General features: G+C 41.2%; 1 protein-coding gene across 2 annotated transcripts in view; it reads right to left on the reverse strand.

Moving 5' to 3' along the window:
• The window catches only part of CAV1 (caveolin 1), a 35,299-nt gene extending 16,130 nt beyond the window's left edge, over positions 1-19,169 (reverse strand). Inside the window, exons 1-2 of one of the 2 annotated variants that reach the window (XM_029924586.1) lie at positions 18,864-19,169; positions 17,273-17,437 (exon numbers count right to left, since the gene is read on the reverse strand). In XM_029924586.1, coding sequence (XP_029780446.1) covers positions 17,273-17,437; positions 18,864-18,893 — 195 coding nt within the window. In that variant the 5' untranslated portion in view covers positions 18,894-19,169. Of the gene's footprint in view, positions 1-17,272; positions 17,438-18,146; positions 18,471-18,863 lie in introns of those variants that run through there. The other variant, XM_029924595.1, reaches the window with a different exon arrangement.
• Positions 19,170-27,687: the final 8,518 nt, after the last annotated feature.

The raw sequence follows: 27,687 nt of genomic DNA on the forward strand, positions 1-27,687 counted from the left end.
TTATTTGAACCAGAGCTTTTTCAACCCTCTTAACTTCTTTTCAGTTTCTACAATTCACTTCCTGATGGCAGGAGTTATTTCCTACCATTCAGTTAAGTCAAACTAAGGTTACTAATAGCATTCGTCTTACCTCACTGCTGGAATATTTTCCCTTCCAGTGCTTAGAGTCTGTTTATTAAACAAATAGAAAATTAATGAAATAAATCTCTGCAGGTTTGAACATTGCTAGGCAAGTGAGGAAGAGGATCTAAACTAGAGTTCTTGTTAGCTCTAAGCAAGGATAATCACAGCCCATTTTGTGGCTTCCAAGACACAGCCCCCAACTTCTACCACAAGGTTTGTCCGTCTGAGCACTGTTGGCCTTTTGGGCTGGATAATTTTTTGTGGTTGGGTGAAGGTAGGGATGCTGTCCCGTGCACTGTAGAATGATTATCAGTATCCCTGTCCTCTACCCAGTAGATGCCAGTAGTACCCCCTAAACTGTGACAACTGAAAATAACTCCAGACATTGCCAAATATTCCCTAGAAGGGAGAGCAAAATTATCCCTAGTTGAAAACGACTGCTCTAGAAAATGAGAATTTGATGTGATGAGCTGGGACCTGAACTTTAGAAGTATTTATGGCCTAGAATGCTTGTATATTTATTGCTGGCACTTTTGGTTTATAGTACTGTGGCCTTGTGAGTTGATTGATTCATTTGTTCAATATTTATGAAGGACCTACTTCATAAATCATTAATACTTTTAAGGATGGAATAAGTGAAACAAGGAGACACAGATGATTATGAGTCATTGAAAAGTGGGCAGTGCAATTAAAATAGAGATTATGGAGGTGCCTGGGTGGCTCAGTCGGTTAAGCTTCAGCTCAGGACATGATCTCATGGTTCGTGGGTTCAAGCCCTGCATCAGGCTCTGTGCTGACAGCTAGCTCAGAGCCTGGAGATGACTCAGATTCTGTGTCTCCCTCTCTCTCTGACCCTCCCCTGCTCGTGCTCTCTCTCTCTGTCTCTCAGACATAAATAAAAAACATTAAAAATAAAATAAATAAAAAAATAGAGATTATGTCTGGCTGCTCAAGCTTACTTAGGAATCATTTTCAAGGAAGGGTGATGTCTTTCTGTGGTGCACTACCTTATTGTTAAGGTCACAGAGGAATTCACTTTCTTGCTCCTTTCCAAATTAGTAATCATTTGAATTTAGACTGGAATTTTGAGTATTTTCTTTCAGGACAAAGGCTGAAGCCCTTCCCTGACTTATGGCCTCCCCACCTCCCGTTAGTTTTGCTTGTAACACTCCTTCCATCACTCTTCATCTGGCTAGCTCTGAGTTGTCAGGTATTAACCTAAATGCTCTTTCTCCAAAGACTTCTTTCTGGTCTCCACCCCTTTTCTCACCTGGATGTTTTATCATCCAGCCTTTTTGATATATTTAATCATTTGAGTGAATGTGTGTTTGTGAGAGAAAGATGGAGAGAGGGCAAGCACTAGAGAGAGATTATTTCTGCTACTAGACTATAATATCCCTGAAATATAGTTTGGTTTGTGTGTGTGCATGTGTGTGTGTGTGTGTGTGTGTGTGTGAGAGAGAGAGAGAGAGAGAGAGAGAGAGAGAGAGAGAGAGTGCACAAGCCTGGCAGAGGGAGAGAGAGAATCTTAAGCAGGTTCTATGCCCAGCATGGAGCCTGACTCAGGGCTCTGTCTTAGGACTGTGAGATCATGACCTGAGCCAAAATTAAGAGTCAGAATTTAACCCACTGAGCCCCTCAGGTCCCCAGCTCCCTGGAATATATTAAATACTAAATTAATATTTCCTGGAATAAATGAATGGATTAGTTAATGCTACCATTCGCTTAGTTATATTTTTCTTTCTTCTATTTACAAGAGCACCAACCTGATAAAATCTTCTTTAGGAAAAAAGTTCTGAATGTGTTATTATCCCATCCAAGGGTTAGTAATTGCATTTATTTATTGCATTAATATATTCTAACATGGTAATTTTGGTGAATTTTGGTGAAAGAGTGATCAAAGGTGACTAATAACAGCAAAGTCAGATCAATTCAATTTTTGCTTCTCATGAAATTCGGATTCAAATCTATGGATTTAGACATAGCTTTGCTTAGGGAGTTGATTAGTTCCTGAAGAATGTTTGGGTGGTCTGGAATTTGTATTTGCTTTTGGCATCGTACAGGTTGTGTGCTAAGTGATGGGATTAAAATCATATAGGGCCCTAATTTTGAAACTTTATATGGATCAGAGAGAAATAAACTATAGCTGGCTAATGGGAAGATCTGACTTAAAGTAATAGTTCTTCTGCTCTGTAGCTCTTAGTCATCTGATTCTATTGTTCACAGATGGGCTGTTAAAAGAACTTCAGAAATGTGGCCACATGAACTAGGTGAATTTGACAGCTGTCAGCACTCAGAAAGTCTGAGCATTTTTTTATGTAGTCATATTTTTTAAAGACTATTGCTCTAAAGTTATAAGTAAGGGTGTAATCTGTTAAGTGAATGAAGAGGAATTAACTGGTTACAAAAAAGATTACCAAAAGCTTGTAACTTACTTTGGAACTGATTTTCTGATCTATCTTGGAAGACAAGCATGTAGTTTTAAGGCAAGGGCAATAAAAGGGAAGACCACAGAGTTCTGAGCACAGATGAGAAGGGAAAATAAACTCCAGCTCTTCATCTCTTTAGTCCCAAATATTTATTTGTAGAATATTTGCATTCGGCATGCCATCTGTTGTTAGCCTAGTATTTCTTTTTTAAAAAATTGTTTTAATGTTTTATTTATTTTTGAGAGACAGAGAGAGAGGCAGCTTGAGCAGGCGAGGGTCAGAATGAGGGGGAGACACAGAATCTGAAGACAGGCTCTAGACTCTGAGCTATCTGTCAGGACAGAGCCTGACACGGGGCTCAAACCCACAAACCGCGAGATCGTGACATGAGCCGAAGCTGGACACTCAACCAACTGAGCCACCCAGGCGCCCCTAGACTAGTATTTCAAAGAAGATTATAAAGCTTGAATATTAAGAATGGGAATGACAATTGTTAAAATCTAGGAAGAAAGTAATAAAAATAGTATTGAGGGGCTCCACCATTCTCTCTGAATGTCAGACTCCATATACCTTTACAGGCTTCCACTCTTATGAATACTGGTCAACTGGATCATAGAGTTTTAGAAATGAAATCAACTTAGGGAACATCTAGTCTCTTCTTGATTACTATAGGTGAAGAAAGTGCTGTCCAGAGGGTCCAAGTGACTTTTCTACGGCCCAAGGCAACACTTGAGGTCAGTGTCCAAGAGAGGGCTAGAATTCAGATTTCGTCTGAGGCTTAGTGTCCCCATCTGCTCAGAGGAGTGATCGGCATTAGTAAAGCACTTCTTAGTGACTTGAGGTTCTTCTTTGTGCCAGGCACTGGAGAAATGAAGGAGACCTGCCTGTCCTAGGTCCGGTGAAGCTTCCTGTGGCCTTTGCACCAGGAGAAGAAAAACCAGTGCATGTTGTTAGCTCCATTCTTAGTATGCCTGAGCCATGTAGAAAAAGGGGGATGGGGATGACATTCTAACCAGATAATCTTCCTCTTGGGGAGAATAGAAAGAATGAGCAAAAGAAAAGGGAAACAACAGGACTAGATTATATAAGTGATATGAGATTTATTCACATACAAAGCCTGTCTTATGCAGTTGCTATACTAGAGTTCCAGGAAACATTTTTTGTAATAGGAATTTGAGAGACAATATCATACTCCAATAAAAATACTAAGGATTCCCCAAAATGAAGACCTTGAGAAGTAATACTTTTCCCACAGTGGCCCTATGGTCCTGAAAGTTTTATCATGACACATAGTTTTATTACCAAGAAATTCAGAGAGTCTAAATCAGACTCAAATCTGGCTGTACATTAGCCTCACCTGGAGAGCTTTCAAAAAACCAAAACAACAAAAAACAACAACAAGGAAAAAAACAACAACAATACATAGGATTGAGCCTTGTCATAGATTAGTTTAGTTAGAATTTCTGGGGATGGGATACAACAGTATTTTGATATGTTCCCCAGATGATTTATACCTCCTGGTCTGAAGTCACAGAACAGCCGGCCCTTTGCAGAAGCCATACTGTCTAGTGAGTTTAAATCATAATAGGGGTTTATACAAACTGTGAAATTGAATATGCAATGTGTAGGTGGGAGTGGATGGGCACGCTTGCCATAGAGATAATGTTGCATACTGACCTTTTGGTACATACAATGCATGCATTTTTCAGTGTTCTACTTTCAGATGTTTACCACATGCATTCCCAACAACTGTTTAAAACAATGCCTTACCAACTCCTCTTTGCCCCAAAATAAACCAGGTATCCTGCTGGAAGAGAGGAACGTGTTCACATATATGCCAGTGCTTAATTACGGGACTGTGTGTCAATGTTGTTATACATCTACTTGTAATTGTAGAGGTGGAGGGATTTGAGCAGTTACATAGACAAGTAAGGAATTTAACACACAACTATTAGAAAACAACCTCTGTGACACATTCCTGGGATTAACCACTGATATTACTTGAGATTTCTTCTCCTAAGAAACCTAATACTTTTTTTTTAAGTGTACACCCCTTCCTCCTTTTTCCTTGTCCTGAATGGTGATTGTGTCTAAACAGTATTTTTCTTGTAAGTCTCATAATAACCTGGCAATACCTAAAGGCAGCTGTTATTCCATGCTCCCTTCCAACTCTTCTAACAAATTGTCCAGAGAAAGCAGTCCCTCCTCATCCATACCTGGATGTTTCTCGTCATCTTTTATCTCCTTCCTTTTCCTTCTGCTCTTCCTTAGGATCTTTCTAGCATCTCTACCTCTCTCACAAGATCGAAACAGAAATGCATTTTTAGTAAGTCTGACAAATAGGAAATGAAGTAAAGAATCTTATAGGTGACATTTCTTCTGATTGCATTGACCATTTGATTCTATCTATGATGCTTCCTTTAAAATATCATTAAATTATTGAGACATTTAATGTTTATGAACAATTGGCAGATTACTTTGCATCCCCTATTGCCCAAGGGGAATGGATCATGATGGATTCATTTAAGAGCACGTTTACAATTTAGCATCCTGGAGATCTTGGTCCCTTGGGGACTATGGAATTATAACAAGGGGTTTCCATATCCATTATGCTCACCAAGCATCTTGGTTTTCCACATCACAAACTTCCACAGAAATGACAACCTTTTCCTGGTATTTTATTTTTTAAATAAATTTACCTTATTTTAAAATATGTTTTTATAAATTTTTTATAAATTGTTTCCTACTTAATATCTATACATTTATTTCTATCCATTTAACATGATCTCACTTTGTATAGGCCTTTATCTTATTTTTATGGGCACTTATAATTTGTCACAATCACTTTGACATTATTTTTATCACAGATGTTAACAAGGTCATTGTAATTGTTGTCATTTGTAAGTTGTGAGTCCTCTTGTTCATTACAGTCATTGATAAAATAATAAATGTGCTGGGGCTGTGGTCCTGGCTGTACGTTAGATACCAGTCACACCTAAAATTCTCATTACATATCATCACCCTTTTCATGATGGCTACTTCCTAGCCCTATCTATTCTTAACTAAATAATGATCCTGATCTTCTAGGCTTAGCTTGTTGATTGGAAACTATTTGGAGTCAAACTAAAAAGTCTTACTTTTATACATATTGCAGTAAATCCACTTCCTCTCACAGGAGATAAGAGAAAGAAGCACATCTGGAAAAGGAGCTAACTTCTTTTCATTTGGCACAGACATCAACAATGAAATGAATGATATCTGATTCTTTCTAGAGACATCTATATGTATTAGTCTGTTTTTCTTCTTCTCCCCCTCCTCCTCCTCCTTCTGCTTCTTAGACATGAGATCTATGAGAGAGGACCTCTGAGGTATCAAGACTCTTCTATGCTGTTGGAGTAGTGGATTAATGGTTACCAACTATAAGCTAGTAAGATCTCAGAGTTCTGTGTATTTAAGATCTAGAAGTAATAAAGCCAAAGAGAAGGAAAAAGAGGCTTGGATTTCTCAGAGCTCTTGGCTCCTTTAGGTGTGGAAGATTTGGATTTTTCTTCAGGGCTGTCTCCTGACTTAATCATTCCTCTCATGTTTGCCATTGTCCAGAGGCATATGAGTGGTCTGACAGGGAGTCCTCCCCCCTTCTTTACAAGGGATTTCTCGTGTGTCCCAATACCCAACTGTCAGTCTTATGGCCCCAGTAGGTAATGTCAAGCATCAATGATGGCATCTCTTGGCATTTGATAGTTTTCCTGCCCTGCCTGCCAGAAATTTAGGAGATTATCCTTATCCTCCAGGCCCCAGAAGACCATCCAGGTGCCATAACCTGCTTACTGAGGGTCAGGAGAGATGCATTTGTGTCCTCCTCAAACTGGAGACAAAAATAAATTCTTAATAATAAACATATACACAGAACGTATTTTCTCTTTACTTCAGTAAATAGAGTGAATGTTTTTAATTTCTTTATTATTTGGATATGTCTTTTCTTAGAAGGTTTAAAGTGTGACTGCCCTTGAGAAAAGGGGCAAAAGAAGACACATGTAATCATGTTATCTTTTCACTCGCAGAAGACATTTAGTTACTTAAAGAAGAATTTCAGTAGATTCAATTTGACATCCATTTTCTGATGGCAGACTAGTGTAGGGCCCTGGGGTGGGTACTGGGCAGCCACAATTCTGGGGTTACCAGGGGGCCACTGTCTGTCCCTGAAGGACTCAGGCATGCAGTGAAAAGGGAAGGGGGTAGAGGGACATGGGGATAGAAAAGCAGAATACTTAGAGGGCTTTTATGTATGTCAAAAGAGAGATAAAAACAAAATGTGGTGGAAGCAAAGAAAAGAGATGACCAATTCCTATGAGGTTGGTCAGCAAAAGCTAACAGAGGCCCCCATCTCTCAGGTAAGCCCTGGCAGATGGCTATGGTTCTGTCAGGAAGATTCTGGTGTGGAAGGACTCATAACATGCTTTGTGCTGGTTTGAAGTGCATGCTTCTTAAATATTTGTTAAATGGCCTTTTTAAGGGAGCACATTATTTGAGAACGACTCTCATTCTCACCTCTCTAACTAGAGTAATGGAAAGGTTTACTTAAAATAGGTGAACTGGTGGTTATTAACTATTTTGGACAACAAATTTCTCTCCATATTAAGAAGCGTGGTGATCAAGGTCAAGTTAAGAAGAGATCTGTTGACCTAACCAAAATAATTGGTGATGAAATACAATGAATGCAATTCCATTTCCTTGACATATTTTGGTATACTCATTTCCAGCTGTATTTTATTACGGCTAATCATATAGAAAAGGCCAACAGTGAGCCATGATTGATGGAACATTCTCATTGTTTTTCTGAGACATTAATGGTGCCTTGTAAAATGCCTTATTAAGTCTGTTCCTTACTTCTGGCATTTGTTTTTGAGAACAAATACATCATTACTAGGGAGGAAGTCTCAGAGAAACTACTTTCAGGATTAAAGGAGCATTCCTTTCAATAGCATAAAACTAAGGTTTTTTTCCAACTGTTTTTCTATTTTCACAACTTGTTACTATAACAGCATAAATGTCTAGAAATTTAGTAGGCAAATTAAGAACCTTAAATGAAGCTGTTAAATTGAAAGTGCCTGTCAGAACATGCCTCATTCTCTCACATCTATTCCTCCCCACACATCCTGGCTGGACCAGCCACACCCCAGGCACATAGGCCAACCTGGGAAATTAGGCTGCTTTAAAGACCCAGGTGATTCAGCACAAGTCAGCACTGCAGCTTGTCTGGTTCTGGGCATGTGTTACACTTCTCATCAATGAGACAACATCCCCACTTTGTACCCCAATTCTGGTCTTTGGGACTTGACCCTCCTGGGAACTCACCCAGCATCCATATTTCTTGGGGTCTGGGGTCTTATATTAGTCTTCACATTGGTTCTTCTCCCTCCTTCCCCAACCCACCTGCAAGCATCTAGAGTCTGACCTTAGGGCCACAGGCCTATCACTTCCAACTCAGAGGACTTCTGGAATACCCCTTGCCAAATGCTGTCCATCCACTCTGAGAGCACAGCCATCTCTTTCTGTACTATGGTGACACGACTATCTTCTTGGATTAAGACCTACTGCTAGAGAGAGAGAGAGAGAGGCACTGGAGTATGGTGATTAAGAATCTGAGCTCTAGGATCTCACTGGCTAGGTTCAAACTCTGACTCAACCACTTCTTACTGATGCAATTCTGAGTAAATGACTATGCCTGGGTTTCCTTATCTGCAAAGTGAATATAATGGTGATAATAATAATAGTCCCTACCTCAAAGGGTCATTGGAGGAGTAAGTAATCTGTGCCACTGAACTAGCATGTAGGAATGTTGGTGGAAGCATCCCATCTCCTGTTTGACTCTTGCCTACACATCTGGCACCCTTTGGTTGGCCCCACTGCTTGAAGTTCACCCTTTTTATTAGTAAAGGCCATATCTCATCAGTTTGCTTCCTGGCCTAATAATGCCTCTGTGGATTGCTGTGGCCTATAAAGGGACAGATGCCTTGGCCGGGCACAGAAGGCCCTGCTATTTGGGTAATGCTTGTGTCCTTTGTTCTTGTCCCACCGACTGGGTCACCAGATATGGAAGCCTTGTGCAAAGAAATGGACATGGGAATACTGGAGTTGGCATGTGCAAAGCTCATTCTAGCACAGAGTAGATGGCAGGCTGGGGAGAAGGGGCCTTCTTTCTTTCTTTATCTTTGCTTCTTTTTCTGCCAATCTTCCACTTTCTTAACTCTTTGGTCCCTATTATCAGCATCTTTTCCAGTTACTGAGAAAATGTAATTGTGTTTGATATCTGTAACAAATAGGAGATGATCCAGTGCAAGCTCTAGGCACAATTTATCTTTCTACGTAGACTCTATCAATGTCCATTTGTACACTATAACGTCCTCACAGGGCTCAGGAATGGTTTATATGTTGAATGCAGTTTTTAAAATTTCACTTTTAAATTGCTGTAAGATAGAATATTAAGCACATACATACAGAATCAAAATTTATTTAACTTCTTCCAGATTAAAAATGCCTGGCTCTTAATTACCTAAACAGCTGACAATAGCTGAAGAGGATGCTTGGTTGTGCCTTTAGGAATATGTGTTTCCCCTGCCATGAAATAATGACCAACAAGAAGACATCTTCTCAAGGTTCAATAAAGGAAACAAGATGTATTTTATATCTCAAACATCAACATAGTTCCCATGAGAGGCAGGAAATATGTATTCTGTGCAGGTGTAAATCTGTTCTACCATTGAATTCCCCTGGTAGTTTGCACAGTACATGGATCATGCAGATTTCCTTTAAGACAAAATTAAAAACACTTCTTCCGACCCTAAACAATGGTTCATGTGAAAGCACGCCATTTTATGTTTCCTGGACTAACTGAAAAATAGCTAAAACTATTTTAAACATTTTAATTTTTGATGGAGGAACTGACAAGATATGTGATGCACAGATGTCAGTTTCATTAACCCTGTGCTGCAGAGAGAGAACCTTAAAGTCTGACAGCAGAGTAGATGGACACGTAAGAGCTCCCCCTTCAAGTTATAGTGCAGCTTGATGGCTGTGAGGGGTCACCCTGGAAAGAAAGGCATGTCATGCCTGGCATGTGGAAATTTGCCCATTCTGCTAAAAATTAGTGTATATAGGGATTTCCAATGTATTCCAAGTCATAGGAATCAGCTATAGGCCATTGCCAATCCGTCTGTGACCATATAATTTTTTCTCCTAAGCTATGATACTTCTGAATGTGGAAGGGGCACTATTAATAGTTACTTGGGGCTGATCACTACTAACTGATCTGAATAGGACAATCTAGAGCCTATGGCTCCCCACTCCTAGGTCACCCTGCAGTGCTAAGCTTGTAAGCTTATAGCTTGGCTATAAGCCCAAGTGGTCTCAAGAGATGAAGAATCATTGAGCAAAGTTGATTTGGCAGCCCTTCATGGTGTTTTAAAACTCTCTGGTAGGTTTAAGCTAGCCTGACCCTCCAATATCCCTTTGGTAGGGAGAATATCTAAAATTATACAATGTTACTATATAGTGCTCTATTTTCTTAGGATAGAGGCATCCAGGGTGTATGTCTTTAAGCCAAATTTTCTAAACCTGACTTCACAATGTAATCATATAGCGAATTTTGAAAAATATAGATCCTTAGGGTCCACCTCTAGATATTCTAACTTAATAGTAAGCTCAGGCATCTGTATTTTTAAAATTTTTTTAAATATTTATTTTTTGAGAGAGAGAGAGAGAGACAAAGAGAGCAAGCACAAGTTGGGGAGGGGCAGAGAGAGAGGGGCACAGAATATGAAGCAGGCTCCAGCTGTCAGTACAGAGCCCGATATGGGATTTGAACTCACAAACCAAGAGATCATGACCTGAGTTCAAGTTGGGCACTCAACCGACAACCACCCAGGTGCACTGGTCACCTGTATTTTCAAAAATTCCTCTCGTGATTCTGATGCCTAGCCACATTTTATAGCCCTCTTGGGTTTGTAAAGAGGCTATAGGTTTTTAAAGAGCTGCAAAACTTAAATTTCCAAAGAAATATTAGAAATTGAGAGCCAGTAGAGGAAGGGAGCATATGAAAAGGACAGAAATGTTTTCCATAATTTAATTACATTTTGTATATGACAGGAACAAAGGCAAATTGTTTAAAAATATATATGTTCCTTATTTTGCCTATGCCTTGTTTACTGGCTCAGGAACAATTTGAAGCATTAATAAAAGTGAGTCATTTTTTAACTAAGCCCTCAAGGTTATAAAGTTTTAACAAACAGTAGAAATTGTTAAAGGAATTCCAGCAAAAGTTTACAAAGGAAACTATATATAGGGAGGCCAGGAACTAGCTATATACCCTGTGAGTAGTGCTCATATCTGTATTGTTCCATGTGGTATCCACGGGCTTAGCATATACTGATTATTCACTGAAAGGTAGATGGTTCTTTTCTTTATATTTAGAGAAACTGAAGCATAGAAACAAAATAGCTTGCCCCAAATTTTTTAGGGCTGGTATTTATTAGCCAAACAAGTTTGATTTCCTATTTATAAGCCTAATTCTCAGGAACTGCTGAGGGAAAGAAATCTGTTGGCTCTACCATTCTTTACTCCTTCCTTGGTGTCCAGTCTTTCACTAATGGGACTAGATACTTTCTAATTGAAAGAGATCATGAAAGCTTTAGGCCATTATGTGGAAACAAAAACTGATCTGATTACTATGTTGATGCTTTCCCTTGACTGTTAAAGAAAAAGAATTTTGTGTCTGCATATTTAAGAATAATTACATGCAAGTTTTAGAGAAGAATGTTATAAATGTTGCAAAAATATTTTTTCTGGTCTTTGCACAATACTCTTTCCACTCTATCAAGGTGCGTCTGAATCCTTCAATGTCAGGCTTTATCTAGGGGCCAAGGGCTTTTTTTAAGGAACTTCTTTTAAAAGAAGTATAACAAGCAAATCTTTTTCTCCATGGCTTTAGGGTACTCTAAAGCAGATAATATATACAATATCCAGAGAGTGGAGGAAAAAAGAATGTTTCTTGGCATAAATCACTTTTGTATGAAAACAGGACCCTTGCCGTTTCTTCACACAGACCAAGCCAGGAGGATCATGAAAGAGCCCAGAACCCCACAGGTCAGTGCACACAGCCCCATTCTTCCAGCGGCCAACTCTCTGTGGGCGTTACATCATAGAGAACTTATGTTGAAAAGTAGGGCAAAATAAAAGCAGTTTCATTCAGAATATGAAAATGTCTGTTATTTTATGGACTTGAGCGGGCAGGATACATAAGCAGGTGGTTTTTCAAGTTACTGGACTTTCCAGATGCTGTTTACTATTGCAGCTGTTCTTACTTTAAGCCTTTTTAAAATGTAGCCAATGCTGCTGTTAATTGGAAGAATAAGTCGCATCATGAGCTTTTTCATAATTCAAAGACACTTGGTGTATCTTGTCTAAATTTTAATAAGTCTTATGAAATTTCATAACCAAACAAAATTGGAGTTAATCTTCCAGTGTCTTTTGATGACAGAAGATGGAGAAGAAAAAGGGACTTTTCTTTTAGTAAACATTTAAAATGTGTATCATTGTTGGTTAAACTTGTAAATGTTTTCAGATGCGTAAGAATGAATAATATCCCTCATCTTAGTATTGTTCTTTGTTTGGTGATGTGAGAATAACTTCCCACCAAAAATGACTATAATGCTCCTTTACAAACTGGAGATTCTGAATTCCATGCTCATGCATGACCTCCTATGTGGCAGCATGTCAATCACTATCCTGTGAGGCTGTCTCCTACACAAATAAACCAACAAAACCGACTCCAACAAGAGAAAATATTAACAGGGTGCTGAGTGTTTTGAGACAATCTGATCTTTTAAATTCTATGCTTTGATTATGTGCATATCAAACAGAGAACTAACATGACCTTTATGTTGAGATTAATCGTCCATCACCATAGATTGCTTTCTAGTTGAAAGGGTTCGGGAGTGGGGCCATTAGGACATTATTTTGAAACAAAACTGGTGTGATTACCATGTACATCACTACCAAAGAAAATTTTATGTGTGAAATATTTAAGAATTATTACATTCAAATTTTAGGAAAGTTACAAATGCATATTTTATTTTCTAACAAAGTTCTTCTCTCAGATGTTCCAACTTTTCTCAGAATTAATCTCAGAATCATCTTAATTCATTCCTTCCCTTAAAGCAATAGTCTATAAAAATCACATAAGCTTGTCTATTCTTTACTTATATTTCAAAATATCTGTTTTGAACAGTAATCATTTGAAAACATGGATAAAATTTTAAACTTCTTTAGCCCTTAAATTTCCCTTAAATAATTGGAAGTTAGGCTGGTAACCATTATGTTCTCTTCCAAATCTAAAATTCTGTCATTTTGTGCTTTTTATCCCCCGTGTCACTGCATACTGTCCTTCTCATTTCATGTCTAGGCCAACCTATGATTACCTCTTAACAATTCTCTGCTCATCCGGACTGGCTATCTTTCATTACATTGCTTAGCCAATCATCTTCCAGAAAGCCCACCCTCATCATGTCATACTGAAACTTGAAGTCTTCTTGCCTTCTCACTGCTGAGATGATAATGTCCAAAGTTATCATGAGTTCTGGATGAAAGACTCTGACATCTGGCCATGATCATCTGGTTCATCTTTATTAGGAATGATTCTGCCACATGAACTCTCTAATTCCAATCAAAACAGGCTACTAACCCTTCTATCAGGCCCCGACATTCCCATCTCTGTGCCTGGCTTATTTAGAACGCCGTCCAGTGCTTTTCTCAGCTATTTGTGTTTTGTGTGTCCTTCGTGATCCAACGCAGATTGCACTCTTTCGTGCTCTTCTCTATTAAACTGTAATCCATCTCCCTTCCTTCACCTTGTTGTCCTATCCACAGGAAGGTCTCCCTAACACTTAACATCAATACCATTCACTTTTTAAAAAACTTGGTTGAAGAATAATTGACAAATATAATAGAATGTATTCAAAGTGTTCAATGTGATGATCTGATATATATCTACATTGTTTGATTAGCAAGATCAAGATAATACCATTCACTTTAAAAAAAATTTTTTGTGTTTTTTATTTATTATTGAGAGACGGAAAGAGACAGCACAAGCACGGGAGAGTCAGAAAGAGAGGGAGATGCAGAATCCAAAGCAGGCTCTAGGCTCTGAGCTGTCAGCACAGAGCCTGACGCAGGGCTCGAACCCACAAACTGTGAGATCATGACCTGAGCCGAAGCCGTACACTTAACCAACTACGCCACCCAGGCGCCCCTAGCATTCACTTTTTAAAAGCCTTTTTATTATTCAATATTCAATAATACTTACTTTTGACTTATTATATTATATATTTGATCTATTTCCAAAATGATGATAAGGTTTAGAGTAGAGACCACATAAAATAGCCTGTCTTAAAAAAGAAAGTGAAAATACAGAACCATATGTGGGAAAGAATAAGTAACATGGATATTGAAACTTAAAATCTAGCTATATGCTTCCTGGCAGTCAAAGCAAAAAAGGACCCATTAGTTAGCATTTGGCAGTGACTTGCTATTGTGATATGGTGTATGTATATTTTTTAAACTTTTTATCTACATACGTCTTGTCTCACTAACTGTACCCTTGTGATTGCTAGGACTTATTTTGGGAATTATCCTTCCCAGTATGTAACACAGTGTGTAGTCTAGCATATGAGTCTAACAAAGGAATTGATTGGTAGCTAATATGATATCTAAAGTCATTTTGTTTATATAGAAATTCCAAATAACTACATATCAAATATACAAGTGAAAATGTGAACATAAAAAGAGAAATCTTAGATGGAAAATGAGGGTCTGAAGTTGTGATCACTTTAATCAGAAGAAATTTTAAAAAGCTTACTATTTTTGGACAAATGTCTATACAGATATCTCATAGTACAACAAACCTTTAGTGAGATAAGAAACTAATTTTATTGGAAATAAATTGTAGAGACCAATTTATGTCATTATCACTAGCAGAATAGTTTATAATATGCTACCCTCTTGAAATATAAATTCATGGCCTACCCAACTTCTTAGTTTTTTTTCCTCCCTAAGTAACTGTTTAATGAGTCTGAAAAGACACTGCGCAGACACACCATGCTGTTCCTCACACTGTACATCAGGGTTTCATTTCTTCTACTTCTAGAGTTATTTTCCTAAACTTGGTATAAGAGCCACTTAAAAATGCAGGGAACTAGTCTGGCGCTGTCCAAAAGCAATTTCCATGATGACAGAAATGTTCTATACCTGTGCTGTCTAATACAGGAGCTAATAACCTCATATGCTGAGAACTCAGAATGTGGCTAGTGTGACTGAGGAACTGAACTTTAAATTTTATTCAATGTTAATTACTTGACATTTAAATTGAAAGAGCCACTAGAGGCTAGTGACTACAGACTCAGCAAAGGAAGCCTTTATAGAGCTGCTTGCCTTTAAAACAGACCTTTCTTTACCTGATTTGGTATCCTGACCACTGTTTCTTCTATTATCACATGAAGTTTTAAGCTACCATGCATTCACAGTCGAACTTGGGATGATTTTGTTATTTTAAGAAGTCTATGTAATCAAGAGTAAAATTTAGGGAAATTTATTATTTACTGCCATGTACTTTGGAGAGAATCATCCTTGTCATTATGTTTGTGATTGGACTCAAAGAAAAATACTTTGAGTTGTCTATAGGTGTCTCTGTAGAATATAGGCCCTACTCGTAGACAGCACTCTTTGGGTAGAATTTGCACTTGTAGCCTGGGTCTCTCTCTGGAGGGTATTCTCTGAAGTCCTCTCTTGACTAGACGTCTGGTCTCCAAAATCTTCCAAAGGTGGATTTTTCTGTCTGACTGTCTTGTTTTGCTCACAGGAGCAAATGGGAGGGGTCTGCTTTCTCTAGGCCAGCAGGAACTTGCTCTAACTCTTCCTTTTAATTTTTTTTTAATATGAGGATCCCCACACTTGCTCTTTGAAATGCTATGCTATAAACTGCTATTTCCTCTAAGCCTGTTATGCCTTTTTTCCGTCTGTAATGAAGTCTCTTTTCCCAGTGGGGCCTTTCTTTCTCAGCTTAGTCATGCTATGTGTGGAGACCCACATCCACACTGCTGGCCTCTCTGACTCATCCTGGGAGGCTTGCTTGCTCCAGGAACCCCAGTCACACTATGTTGGAACAACAGGGAGGCTCCAATGAAGCCGGACGTTTCTGAAATCTGCCTCTTTTCCCGGCATCTCTTCTTGTCCAAAACTACATGTGACGGGCAAAAAAGAAAAATGCCCTCCTCCCTTACCCCTTTGAGGTAATGCTTTTAGTAAATAGTTTTTAGCAACTCTAATTTCCAGTTTATAAGCTACTCTTGTTATTGCTTCTGCTTTTAAATATTCCATAATCTGACTAGTAGGAAAGCCCGCTAAGGCTCCAGTTTTCCTTTTTCCTCCATCAGCAAGCCAAGAGAGTCAATTCTGAAGGTTACATTTTTTTTCCCAGCTACAGGTTAAATTGTTTCCCATTTTGAAATATATTATTCATAAATGTGAACAGTCTCTGAACTCTAGCTCCTCCCATTCACGATAGGAGACTGGGTACGTAGAAATCGCTCATCTGCCCTATTGGCTGTTCTGGGTTGTGCAGAACTGGGTCTTCACACTGTGATCTTTCAGGCCAGGATTTTCCTTGGCCCTCCCCACCCCTCAAAGAAAACCTTCTGCCAAGAATGGCTTAGGCCCATGATTTCCCAATCCAGATGGGTTCAAGCAATAAATTTCTCTGACTTGATTTGCTAAAAGGGTCAAAGTTGAATAATATAATGATAATGAAAAACTGACCACTGACTCAAACCTGTTTGTCCAATAACTGCTTTCGTTAACTTTTTTTTTAAATCACTAATCATATTCTGAAAGTATAAAGAGGAGTGTCCCATTAGCTGAGGGAAGGCGGACTCAGGTAGTCACTAAAGAAACAACTTTATATACCTAACTAGAGGTGCCTATGGGAGAAATCAAGAAGCACACATTATTGTTGTTCGCGTAAATTACCTTGATTGTGCATGAGTACCACCTTTTTCCAGTTAAAATACCTTTCACATATATAATATTATATCCTATTATATAATATATATGTATTCTTTGTACTTAGTCTGAAGCATTTTTACCCACTATATTATTTTCAAGAAAATATCTTGATTTGAGGCGTGATAATCTGCCCAACCTGCATTCTGGTTTTCATCTTGGCACCAGACCTTACAAAATGACCTTCCTGCTTTAAATCTATGTGCGATAGGGCACCACCCTGCACAAGGCATTAAGCCTGGGAATGGACAGAGGGTGACCTGCAGGGCAACTGTCCCACCTTCCCAAGGAGTGCGGGTCAATCTGTTTGCAGAGATCTGGAGGTTCATTTGCCAAGAGAAAAGTGCAGTTATAGGAAAAGTGCAGTTATATGAAACTCCATTAGCTACATTCCCGCTGAACTAACCAGCAGGAGGGGGGAGGGGATATGTGACATTTCTAAAGACTGCTGGAGCTCCCACATATCAAGCCCAGAAAACGGTATGTGTGGCAAAGGTACAGAAGGATCCACAGACTCCTTGCCAGAGGAGAGCTGTCTCAACCCCTGACAGCGTCACTGGGGAAGGGGTTGGGCTGGGGGAGTCCTTTACACCCTAGCCGCCTCACCTTACCTTGACAACGTCATCGTTGAGATGCTTGGGGTCGCGGTTGACCAAATCGATCTCCTTGGTGTGCGCGTCGTACACTTGCTTCTCGTTAATCTCTTCTGCCATGGCCTTGTTGTTGGGTTTGTAGATGTTGCCCTGTTCCCGGATGGGAACCGTGTAGAGATGTCCCTGCGGAGGGCAGATGGCCAGGTGGGGGAGGGAGGCCCGGGTGATGGGAAGAAAATTTCAAAAAAGAAAAACAAGTGATCAGAGATCAGGCTGGCGGCGGAGAAAACCTCGAGGCTCAAAATCGAACTAACAGCTTAGGCAGCGGTGGCTCCTCGCACAGTAAACTCCTTGGCGCCGCTAGCTTTTTAAGAGGATCGAGCAGAGGACACCACACCCCTCCGTACCAGGCAGGGAGCTCCAGTCTCCCCCGTCCGCCGCCAGGGGTCAGGGCAAACCCCGCAGCGCTGTCAGCCCAGGCCCCCCGCCCTGCGCTCGCCCTGCCGCGGTACCCCGCGGAGACCCCGGCAGGGGAGGGGATCCGATGTCTGACTTCCGTCCAGCCACTTTCGCCGCCACGCCACGCTCCCCCGAGTTCTTCACGTGCTCCATTTTCCCGTCCCCCGACCCCCGTTCCTTCTCTCAGTAATCTCTTCCAGTTTATCTTTCAGATCCAGATTGAACTCCCCGACCCATGGGGTGTTCCCATTTTTGCTGCTTACTGGTCGCATCTTATTCCACCTGTTCGCCCCATCTCCCACTGTCCTTTTGCCCTCTTTGTCCCTACACTGCTCTCCTCACCCCCGTCGTGGTCTCAACCCTAAAGCCCCGATCTCTGGGGCAAGCTATGTGTCAACGCCCCCCTAAACTCCCTAGAACAATGGTATCTCACCTGCACTGCGCCCTCGACCCACCCTCAGGTCACTCTTAGGCTGCCGGCCGGTGGCTGAGCGGCGGCCGGGTTTGGGAAAACGAAGTCTCAACACTCAGGCGGAGCCCGAGCGCAGGAGGGTGGTTGGACCGGGTGGTGGTAGTTGAGGGGGAGGAGAGGTCCATCCTTCTCTAAACACCCCCGCTAGACGCCAAGATGCAGGTAGAGTCCTTGAGGTGGCCCAAGAGATTTGAAAAGTGCAAACATGACTCTGCCGCTCCGGCCAGCCGGTCCAGGTGCCTGGCGGGGAGTCTTGGGGACTGTCCCCAGGATTGCGGGTGAATGACTCCCACTCTGAGTTCCAGCTCGCCCACTCCCAGCAGTCAGCGGTTGGACCAAGGGAGTCCCGAAATAAAGTAGCACCACGGACCCACCTAGAAAAATTCGTCCTCGGTCCGGCAAGCAGATCTAATTTCATGACCCCCGCCCCCTTTTCCGCCTCTCCCTCGTTTAGGGGACCCAGGGCCCCTATTTCAATAGGAAAATTTAAAACATTCCTGCCTCCTCTTCAGCTCCCCGCCCAGGCCCATTCCTCAGAGGTGCCAGCTCGAGAGGAGTGTTCTGAAGTCAAGAGAGGGCTGGGGCAAGGAAAGCAGTCGGAATATTTGGAGTGGGAGATAGCAGAAGGAGGTACTCTTTGCGCTCCCCAGGGTCCGGCGCGCGCCCACCCAAGCCTACCTCGGAGTCTACGTATTTGCCCCCAGACATGCTGGCTCGTGGCTGGATGAAGGCTCTGAGATTTCCCTGGGCTGTTATTTAAGGGAACTGAGGAAGGAAGATCTTGTATTGTATCGGGGGGGAAAAGGCGCTGGCGGGGGGGCGGTGGCTGGGAGGGAGCCTCCTGGCTGCCGGCCAAAGGTTTGTTCTGCTCGCGGTTGGCCGGGACTTGCGCTGCGCTGGGTCTAGGCACATCCCCAAGGTTCTGGCAGCGGAGGGCGGGGAGCGCCCGCAGGGAGGAAAGAGCAATGAAAAAGCGTTTCACCCGCTCTGGGTAGCTTGGGCAGATATTTTAAACCCGGGGCAAGATTTTCCTAGTTATGAACCACTGAGAGGCGTCCTGCGGAGAGCGAATGTTTTTGCAATGCCTCATGTTTGAAGGGGTGGGGAGTGCAGGGACCCGGCGCGCAAGCAGAGATGCCCAGTATGGGCACTAGAGCTTCAAAAAGAATTCTGCTCTGTTCTGAACCGTTCTTCCCATCGCCCACGTTCCAACGCCGCTCAAGACACAGCTAGCTCCCTGTTTCACAAAGGAAGGGATGAAAAATGGCCCCGGACCTTTAGGTGCATTTCATCTAAACACAAGGAAGGAATTTGTGTGGGTGAGTGTGTGTGGTGTGCTTTTGGTGACAATCCTTTACATCCAGTCGGTGTGGATGGAAATTTGGAGAAGCAGACATGCAGAATTTAATATTTCCCAAACCACTTGTGAAATTTTCCCAAATGCTTTGAAATAAATGAAAATGTTAAAGTTTACTGACCTTTTTGGAACAAAGGAAATTCATGCCGACACATTATGCCATTTTTGCAAAATACATAAAATATTTACAATTGTAGAAATATTTAATTGGAGCTGCAAGTTTATCATGGAGTGTCTTTTTTTCCTAATGTACTTGGTTGTTAGAGGAGACTTGGTTTTTCTATTGATTGATTAGAAGTTTAAAAAATTGTTAGCAATTAAAATGTTTTATCTATTCCTTTGTTTGGGGCTGCTTTATTATAAAGCAACATAAGGTGAATTAAACAATAAGGAATCATTTTACATTTCAGCTGTAATAAGTCAAGAAATTCACTATTCAGGAAGGACATTTTAACTAAGGTTCCATATGCAGTCAGAAGTAAAATTATGGCTTGGAATTTAAAAGCTGAGAATAAGCTGAAGGGGCACAGGCTGGATCAAAAATACAGGCAATCTGCACACAGAGATGGGGGCACAAATGGAGGAGAAGGAGGAAAAGAAGATGGAACCCTTAGAGTTAATTATCTAGTTGGAGAGAAGTTATGAAAATATAAAAGAAACTGTAAAGGACAGGCTACTGCTGATACCAAAAAAACAATATAATTAAAAAAATTTTTAATTGCATGGCAGGGCAAATGTCACAAATGTTGGCATTACTTTAATTATGCTCTCTAGTCATTATTAGAATACTAAAGATCTTCTAAAAAATTGTGATTTTAATTCTTTGAACAAATTGTGTGTTAACCTACACACAGCATGATATGCTAGGAAAGAATGGTGTCAGGGTCAATGTGTTGTGCGGTGCTCAGTCTATCTCTAATGATTGCTGAAAAACTGCTGTTCATCTGACTCTTCCTTCATAAGTGTTGGTTGCAAAGCAGTGTGGTTATGCTCAATGGAAAAATGTAGAAACCCTTTCCCATCTATTGTTATTCAGTCTTCAGCTGTGATGAGTAATCCTGACTATGAAAAAAAGTCAACAGGAACAGGGAGAGAGTGTGTCCTGCATTCCAGCAAGGAACGGACTTTCTGGGGAGGCCTGTGAGTGAATGCTTAACTAGCACTCACTGGAGGGAAATCCATAGCGAAGCCAAATCAACAGCAGCACAGGGAATCATAATGATCACTGAAGCGTTGTCAACGCCAAAATGAATTCCTAATGAGAGGAAAAACCACAAACTCTTTGCTAACCTGCCTCAACAAGAAGCTAGAACCAAAAAGAAACAGAGTGTATTCTGGTTATAAGGGCTAAACTGGGGAACTGGCTCCAACTTCATGAGAAATAAAGATAGAAGAACATTGTTAGCATAGGTATAAGATTTGAAATGAATAGATGATGTAGAAAACAAAATATTTTTTCTTTGATGCCCTCACAGATAACTTTAGGCTTGGAGTCAAGTTAATAACTTTCTCCAAATCATTTACTAAAAAATGAGTATATGGCAACTCATATGGCCTCTATTTTTTTTTTAAAGAAACAATCTTTAAGGCCAGCTTATGCATTATATGTTACTGAAAATATAGAGCTGAAAGGGACACCATTCATCCAAACACATCCATTTTAGAGATGAGGAAATTCAAGTCTAAATACATAAAAATGATTTGTTCTTAAGGAGTATTGTGGGGTAATGAAACAGTTTAAAGTTGATAAGTAACTAGAGCACCTGTAAACTGATGGGGTTTTGTGATGGAGGTTTGGAGCTGATGGCCAAGAGAGAATTCTTGAAGACATCTTTGGTGCAAAAAGGTGATTTTATTAAAGCAATAGGACAAGACCCATAGGCAGAAGGTGCTGCACTGGGATTATGAAGGGTGATTGGTTATATACCATGGAGTTGGGGGAGATAAAGTCAAGGGAAAGTTTCTTAAAGGGATTTCCATGTGCTAAAGGAGACTCACAGTATCCTGAAGGCCTGGCTATTGTCAAGCTAAGGTTGTTTCTCTTTCTAGCAAAGCATTAACATTAGGACAGTAGGGCATTCCTGGATTTTAAGCTATTGAAAGGATTGCCCTTTTTTTGTAATTGTACTAACATATTTTAAACTGATGGAGACTCTTATCACTTTAACCAATTGTTTTCTGCCCTTTCCTTTGTTTTTGGACAACCAGGAATGCCTGAGGAAGATCACAGGCATCCCATCTTGGGGTGGGTGGGTGGTGGTGGTGTGCTAGCTTGTGCTTGGTGCCCAGTTTGCCTTATGGTCCCTCATCATTAACAATTTCTGGTACATAGAATTTTTTAGTAGTCTGGTGAGTACCTACTCATGGTAAAACTATGAAGTTAATTGGGGTTCCTGGGTGGCTCAGTCGGTTAAGTGTTGGTCTCTTGGTTTGGGTTCAGGTCAGGATCTTACAGTTCCTGAAATCCATCCTCACGTTGGGCTCTGTGCTTCCAGCTGACAGCATGGAGCCTTCTTGGTATTCTGTCTTTCCTCTCTCTCTGCACCTCCACCCCTGCAAGCACACACACTCAGGTGCTTGTGCTCTCTCTCTCTCTTAAAAATAAATACACATTAAAAAATAATTGCGAAGTTAATTGCCATTTGTGTTCTCTTATCTTGTCTAGCCTCTTCTTTCCCCTCACACCCCCCTCCCTGCACACTCTACCTCTCCAGCTTCCCTTTCCAGTTACCACAAGGTCCTCTTATGCTAAACTGGGTTCATATAATTTCCCCTCTAGGATTAGGAGTCTAAGGTTTGACTACTTACGATGATATCCGTGGTTTTAAGAAGAAGCATCTTTCCCACAATTTATCAACATTCAGAAGCCCAAGACTGCCCAAATATGAGTTTGTCAGTGAGTTCAGAAAAGGGATTACAGTTTTGGATCATAATAGTGGTTATCATGTAGTGGTGAGTCACACAAAGATTTAGGACACCGTGGTTTTTCTTTTCAGGAAGCAGCTTTCTTTGTACCAGCACAGGCTCAATGGGCTAAGACCCAAAAAGCTAAGCCCCCAGCCCAGCAGGGAACTGCCTTTTGTACAAGTTTTACTCCTTTGTCTCCCATATATTGTAACACACAGTCTGAATGGGTTGACTACGTTAGAGTTGGGATGTTGTGATGCATACATAGCCAGGTTGCCTTCCCTTGTCTTAAGGTATTCACCACATTCCCCCTTTTGATGCTTGGACCCTCCTATTTTAGGTCAAAGAACATAATATTGGTTTAGAGGTTTGTATTTCTATAACATCATCACATGCATGACAGTTTTCTTTTCAACCATTACCTCAGTGAGCCTGAGGATGAACCATATAACCAGGGGAGCTAAGCAAGGTAGGATTAAGCAAGCCTCCAAAATCAAGAGAGTTAATACTTTTGAGGGTTTTAAATCTCCTGAGAGTTGAAAACCATCCACCAATAACTCCCCAGGGTCCCAAACTTTTCAGGTCTCGACTGGGACATGAGCAACCTTTTTCATTCTACCTGTAAGCTTCTCTATAACTTTTTCCTTGGCATGAGAAGTAGATATGGTATAGTGACTCCCTGGTCTGATCTTCTTATGTGAATACATGGGTCATATAATGAGGAATGTAGATCTACAGAAGAGATCCAGATTAGAAGCAATCAATACCAACGAAGCATCCTATCCACAAAAGGAAGGTAAGTGCTAACAGAAACCTCTCACCACACTTCCAGCTGGCTGGGGTGGCCTCTGCCAATCCTATGGTGAAAAATAGAGCAAGAATTACAATAACAGTGAGAAATAAGGGATGATAGTGCATCACAGTAAGGAAACAGATATAGAAAATGAAGATAATCTATTTGTTCCACTGAACTGTCAATTTCTCAAGCTTCTGTGTAGATTAATCAGCTTCCAGAGTGACTAAAGCAGGGCTGCAGTCTCCCAGAGCCTCTGGAGTTGCAAATTGCTTCTTCCATATGGTCAGCTTGCACAACATTGATGGATCATTAATGCATTCCCAATTTCAAGATGCCAGCTTCACTCTGTTGTGGTGAATCCAGGACCCACCCCCGGTACCTTTTCTGCAATAGGGGTGGACAAAATGACAGTGAACAGGTCTCTCCAGAGGGATTTTAGGGGTTGGACATTCTACTCCTTCAGCCATAGAGCATCTCCTTGTTTAAAGGGGTGAGCGTCTGTGGTCAGACTCATAAGTAACCACTCCCTAATCCAGTGGTGTAAGGTGGTTAGGGTAGAGCCAAGAGCCTGCATCTGTAGCCTGTTAGACTGCCTGTCTCATTTAGATCCCCCCTCATGCCCTTGATAATGGGGGGAGGGTGCCCATAAAGGATTTCATTGGGGGAGAACCCCATCTGCTTCATGGGGCTACAACCTGATTTTTAACTAGGTGATTGGTAATACCTTGTTGACAACCACCAGTGTAGGTGGGTTTCCTAACATAGTTTACTTAATTGCAGCTTCAGGGTTATTTTCATTTGTTCCACCTTCCAGGAACTCTGGGTCCCTATGCCATGTGTAACTTCCACATGACTTTTAACCCCTTTGCCACCAGCTGCACCACTTCAGCCAGAAATTCTGACCCGTAGTGATAGGGATCCCAAATTGAGGAATGATTTCTTTTGGAAGAAGTTGGGCCATTTCATGTGCCCTTTCTGTGCATGTAGGGAAGGCTTCCACCAAGGCTGAGAAAGTGTACATGAAGACCAACAGATATTTATAGCCTCAGACCCAGGGAAGCTCAGTGAAGTCCACCATCATATTTTCAAATGGGGCTTCCCTGACACTCCACACCCCAGGGGCAGCCATGGGTGCCTGATGTGGGTTATTGTGGGCACACGTTTCACATTAGTCACATACTGCTTGGGCTATGCTGGAGAGTCAAGGGATGTAGAAATGTTGGCTCAACATAGCCCTGAGAGCTGTCTGGCCAATATGGGTTTTCTGATGGAACTGCTTGACAAAAGCTGGAGCCAGGACCTCAGGAATTGTTACTTGGCTGTCTTCAAATTTCTACCATCCACCAGGGAGGTAGCTTCTGTTTTTGGTCTTAAACCAAGTACTCTTATGTTATGAGTAATTAGGGTCCCATTCTGCCCAATGGACTAGGGGACAGTGCTGTGGTTAAAGCCGCTGATTAGCTGTTCCTTTGGAGGCCACAAGCTTTGCCTCTTGGTCTGCCTTAGGGTTTTCCTATGCAGCCCTGGTGTCTCCCCTTTGATGTCTCTGACAATCAATGATTGCCACTCTTTTAGGGGCCCACACAGTGTCTACGAGTTTAGGGATTTCTTTCCCATACTTTATGTCTTTTCCTCCTGAGTTTATTAGAACTTTATCTTTATATAAAGTTCCATGTATGTGGAGGATGATGAATGCATATTTAGAGTCTGTATATATGTATCCCTGCCACCAGTTGGAAGGCTTGGGTTAACACAATGAGCTCTGCCTTCTGTGCTGAAGTCTGCTTTGGCAAGGGGTTGGCCTCAATAATAGAATTCAGGGTCACCATGGTATACCCTTCAAGGCTTCCTCCCTCTTTTACAAAACTGCCATTGGTGAAATCGCATCAGGGTTCTTGAGGGGCTGGTGCCTCAATTATGATCGGCTGAAGAACACCTCATTCATGACTTCAATGCAATCATGATCCGGTTGACCTGGCCTGATAGGCAGTAGAGTTGCAGGGTTTAGGGTCCTTCTAAGTGAATGTGCAGGTTCTCACATATCATTCCCTGATAATCTGATCATCTTGGTGTTGGTTAGCCAGTATTGTCCCTTGCATTCTATTAACGTCAGTACTGAATGTTGACTTGGATTGTTAATTCTTGCCCTATAGTTAACTTGTCATCTTCAGATACTAAGAGGGCCATGGCTGCCAAGTGCCCATAGGTAGGGTGGCCAGCTTTGGGCAACAGAGTGAAGCTGCTTGTAGAGATATACCACTGGGTGATGCCATGACCCCAACATCTGGTTTAGGACTTCCACCACTATGCCCATACATTCATGAACATACAAGAAAAAGGTCTTGGACATGTCTGAGAGCCCCAGATGAGGTGTGTTGGAGAGGGCCCATTTGATCTCTTCAAAGGCCCTTTGCTATACTTGCTCCCATAACAGAGGTTCCCACTCTCCCCCTTTTGTGGCCTCATCAAGAGGTTTTGCCAAGATTGAGAAGTTAGGTATCCAGATTTTACAGAAATGTGTGGCCCCAAGAAACTCCCAAACCTGACATTGGGTCAATGGGATGGGATCGAACAAATGGCCTGTTTTTTCTCCGGGTGGGCCAAGTTGGCACTGTCCCTGGGAGAGGTAAAAGCCAAAGTACTTGGGTTTTTTTTTTTGTTTGTTTTTGTTTTTTTTTTTACAGATTTGAGCCTTTTTCCTTGAGACCTTATACCCAGTTTCCCAAAGGAGGGTAAGGAGTTCCTTCCATGTAATCCTCCTGAGACCTTCCAGCCAGCAGTAAGTCATCTACATATTAAAGCAAGATATCTACCCAGTAACAGTGCTATGAACATTTAATGGGGTAGATGCATTTAAAGCACCGAGGATAATGCCTAAATCATACCAGATGCTAGGGTTAGGAACACATTCCAGCCTACAGATTCAGAATTGAAATAAATGTATTTTACTTTAAAGTTTTTTAATTGTAGAATAATTCATCCTTTCAAGATACAGCAAATAGTATAATGAACACCAACTATCAAGCTTGATCAAGTAATACCATTTTGCTTTATTTGCTTCAGATTGTTTTTAAATGGAAAATATGGATACTACTGCAATCCCTTGTGGGATGCAACTTTCTTTGTTTTTTGTAACTATGATACGGGGAAAAATAGGATAAAACAGGCAGGAAGGGAAAGGATTAGAACCTGGGTAGGGAAAGACATGTTTTGGAATAATGCTGGTAGTGTCTAACCACAGCAAACTCCCTCAGGTGACTCCCCCTCAGGTTTCCTTCAGGAATTTGACAAAAGACCTGCCTAAAAATAAGTAGACCATAAAACCTATGACCCACAAGGTATGGCCATAGACCACCCTTTATACAATGGAAACGAGCCAATCAAGAATGGACAACTCAGAACCTAGAGTTATCCGGCCAATAAGGATAAAACCTGAGAAGACACAAGGAGGAGGACAGGGGAGGGGCAACCGGAGCCTTATAAAACAAGGACCCTTGCCTATTGTTGGCAGGCATTCACTTTCAAATGTCCACTCTCTGTAAGGATCTGTAAGGAGAGCTTTCCTACTATTCTTCCTTTCTAATCTTATACTCTAAGAAACTTTTGCCTGTTGCTCATTTTGTGTTCACCTCTTCATGCTTTAAAGCTGTGAGACAATAAATCCTGAGTATTGTGGGGAAAAAAAAACCCTTCAACATAACTGAACTTAATTTCTTTCCAAAAGCCGCCATTCCTCAAAGTGGCAGAAACTTTGGCTTAGTCCATTTCTGGTTTCTGCCATTTTGTTAGGATTGCATCAGAATTCCAGGGGTATATGAATTGCCAAGCCTCCTCAGGGTGAATCTGTGGAGGAGTCTTTTCCTTAGCTCTGCACCTTAGATCTGCTGATAGATATATTAGCATCCTCTCTGTCCTCAATTATTGGTCCATTCAGGCACTGCTACTCTGTCCTTCATGGTCATTCAATATGCCTTTTAAGGGCTACAGACACTTTTTTGCTACTTCTCTTTTTTTCTTGGGGTCTACTTACATCTAATGAATTTGGGTGGGCAGGCCTGATGTAGCAGCATGGAGCCTCCCATGGTGAGTGTGGTATAGAGAAGAAATACCCTGCCTTGGTGCAGAGAAACTCTAGTGAGTTGCTGTCTCATAGGCCTTTAGCCCAAATATCTCAGCTATTAGATCTTCTTAATTTTTCTGAACCTGGGCTAATGACACACATGTGTCAAAAATAATTTTGCTTATTTTTCCTCTCCCTTGCACAGGAAGCCATACTCATGTATCACCTGATGGGGTTTTGGGTTGACAGGGGTTCAGAGCTAATGTCCAATAAAGAATTCTTGAGATGTCTTTGATGCAGAAAAGGTGACTTTATTAAAGGAAAGGACAGTACCCATGAACAGGAAGAGCTGCACTGGGACCTTGAGAAGAAACTGGTTATA

Source organism: Suricata suricatta, chromosome 2 (assembly GCF_006229205.1).
Source record: "Suricata suricatta isolate VVHF042 chromosome 2, meerkat_22Aug2017_6uvM2_HiC, whole genome shotgun sequence".
In the NCBI taxonomy this organism is placed as follows: domain Eukaryota; kingdom Metazoa; phylum Chordata; class Mammalia; order Carnivora; family Herpestidae; genus Suricata; species Suricata suricatta.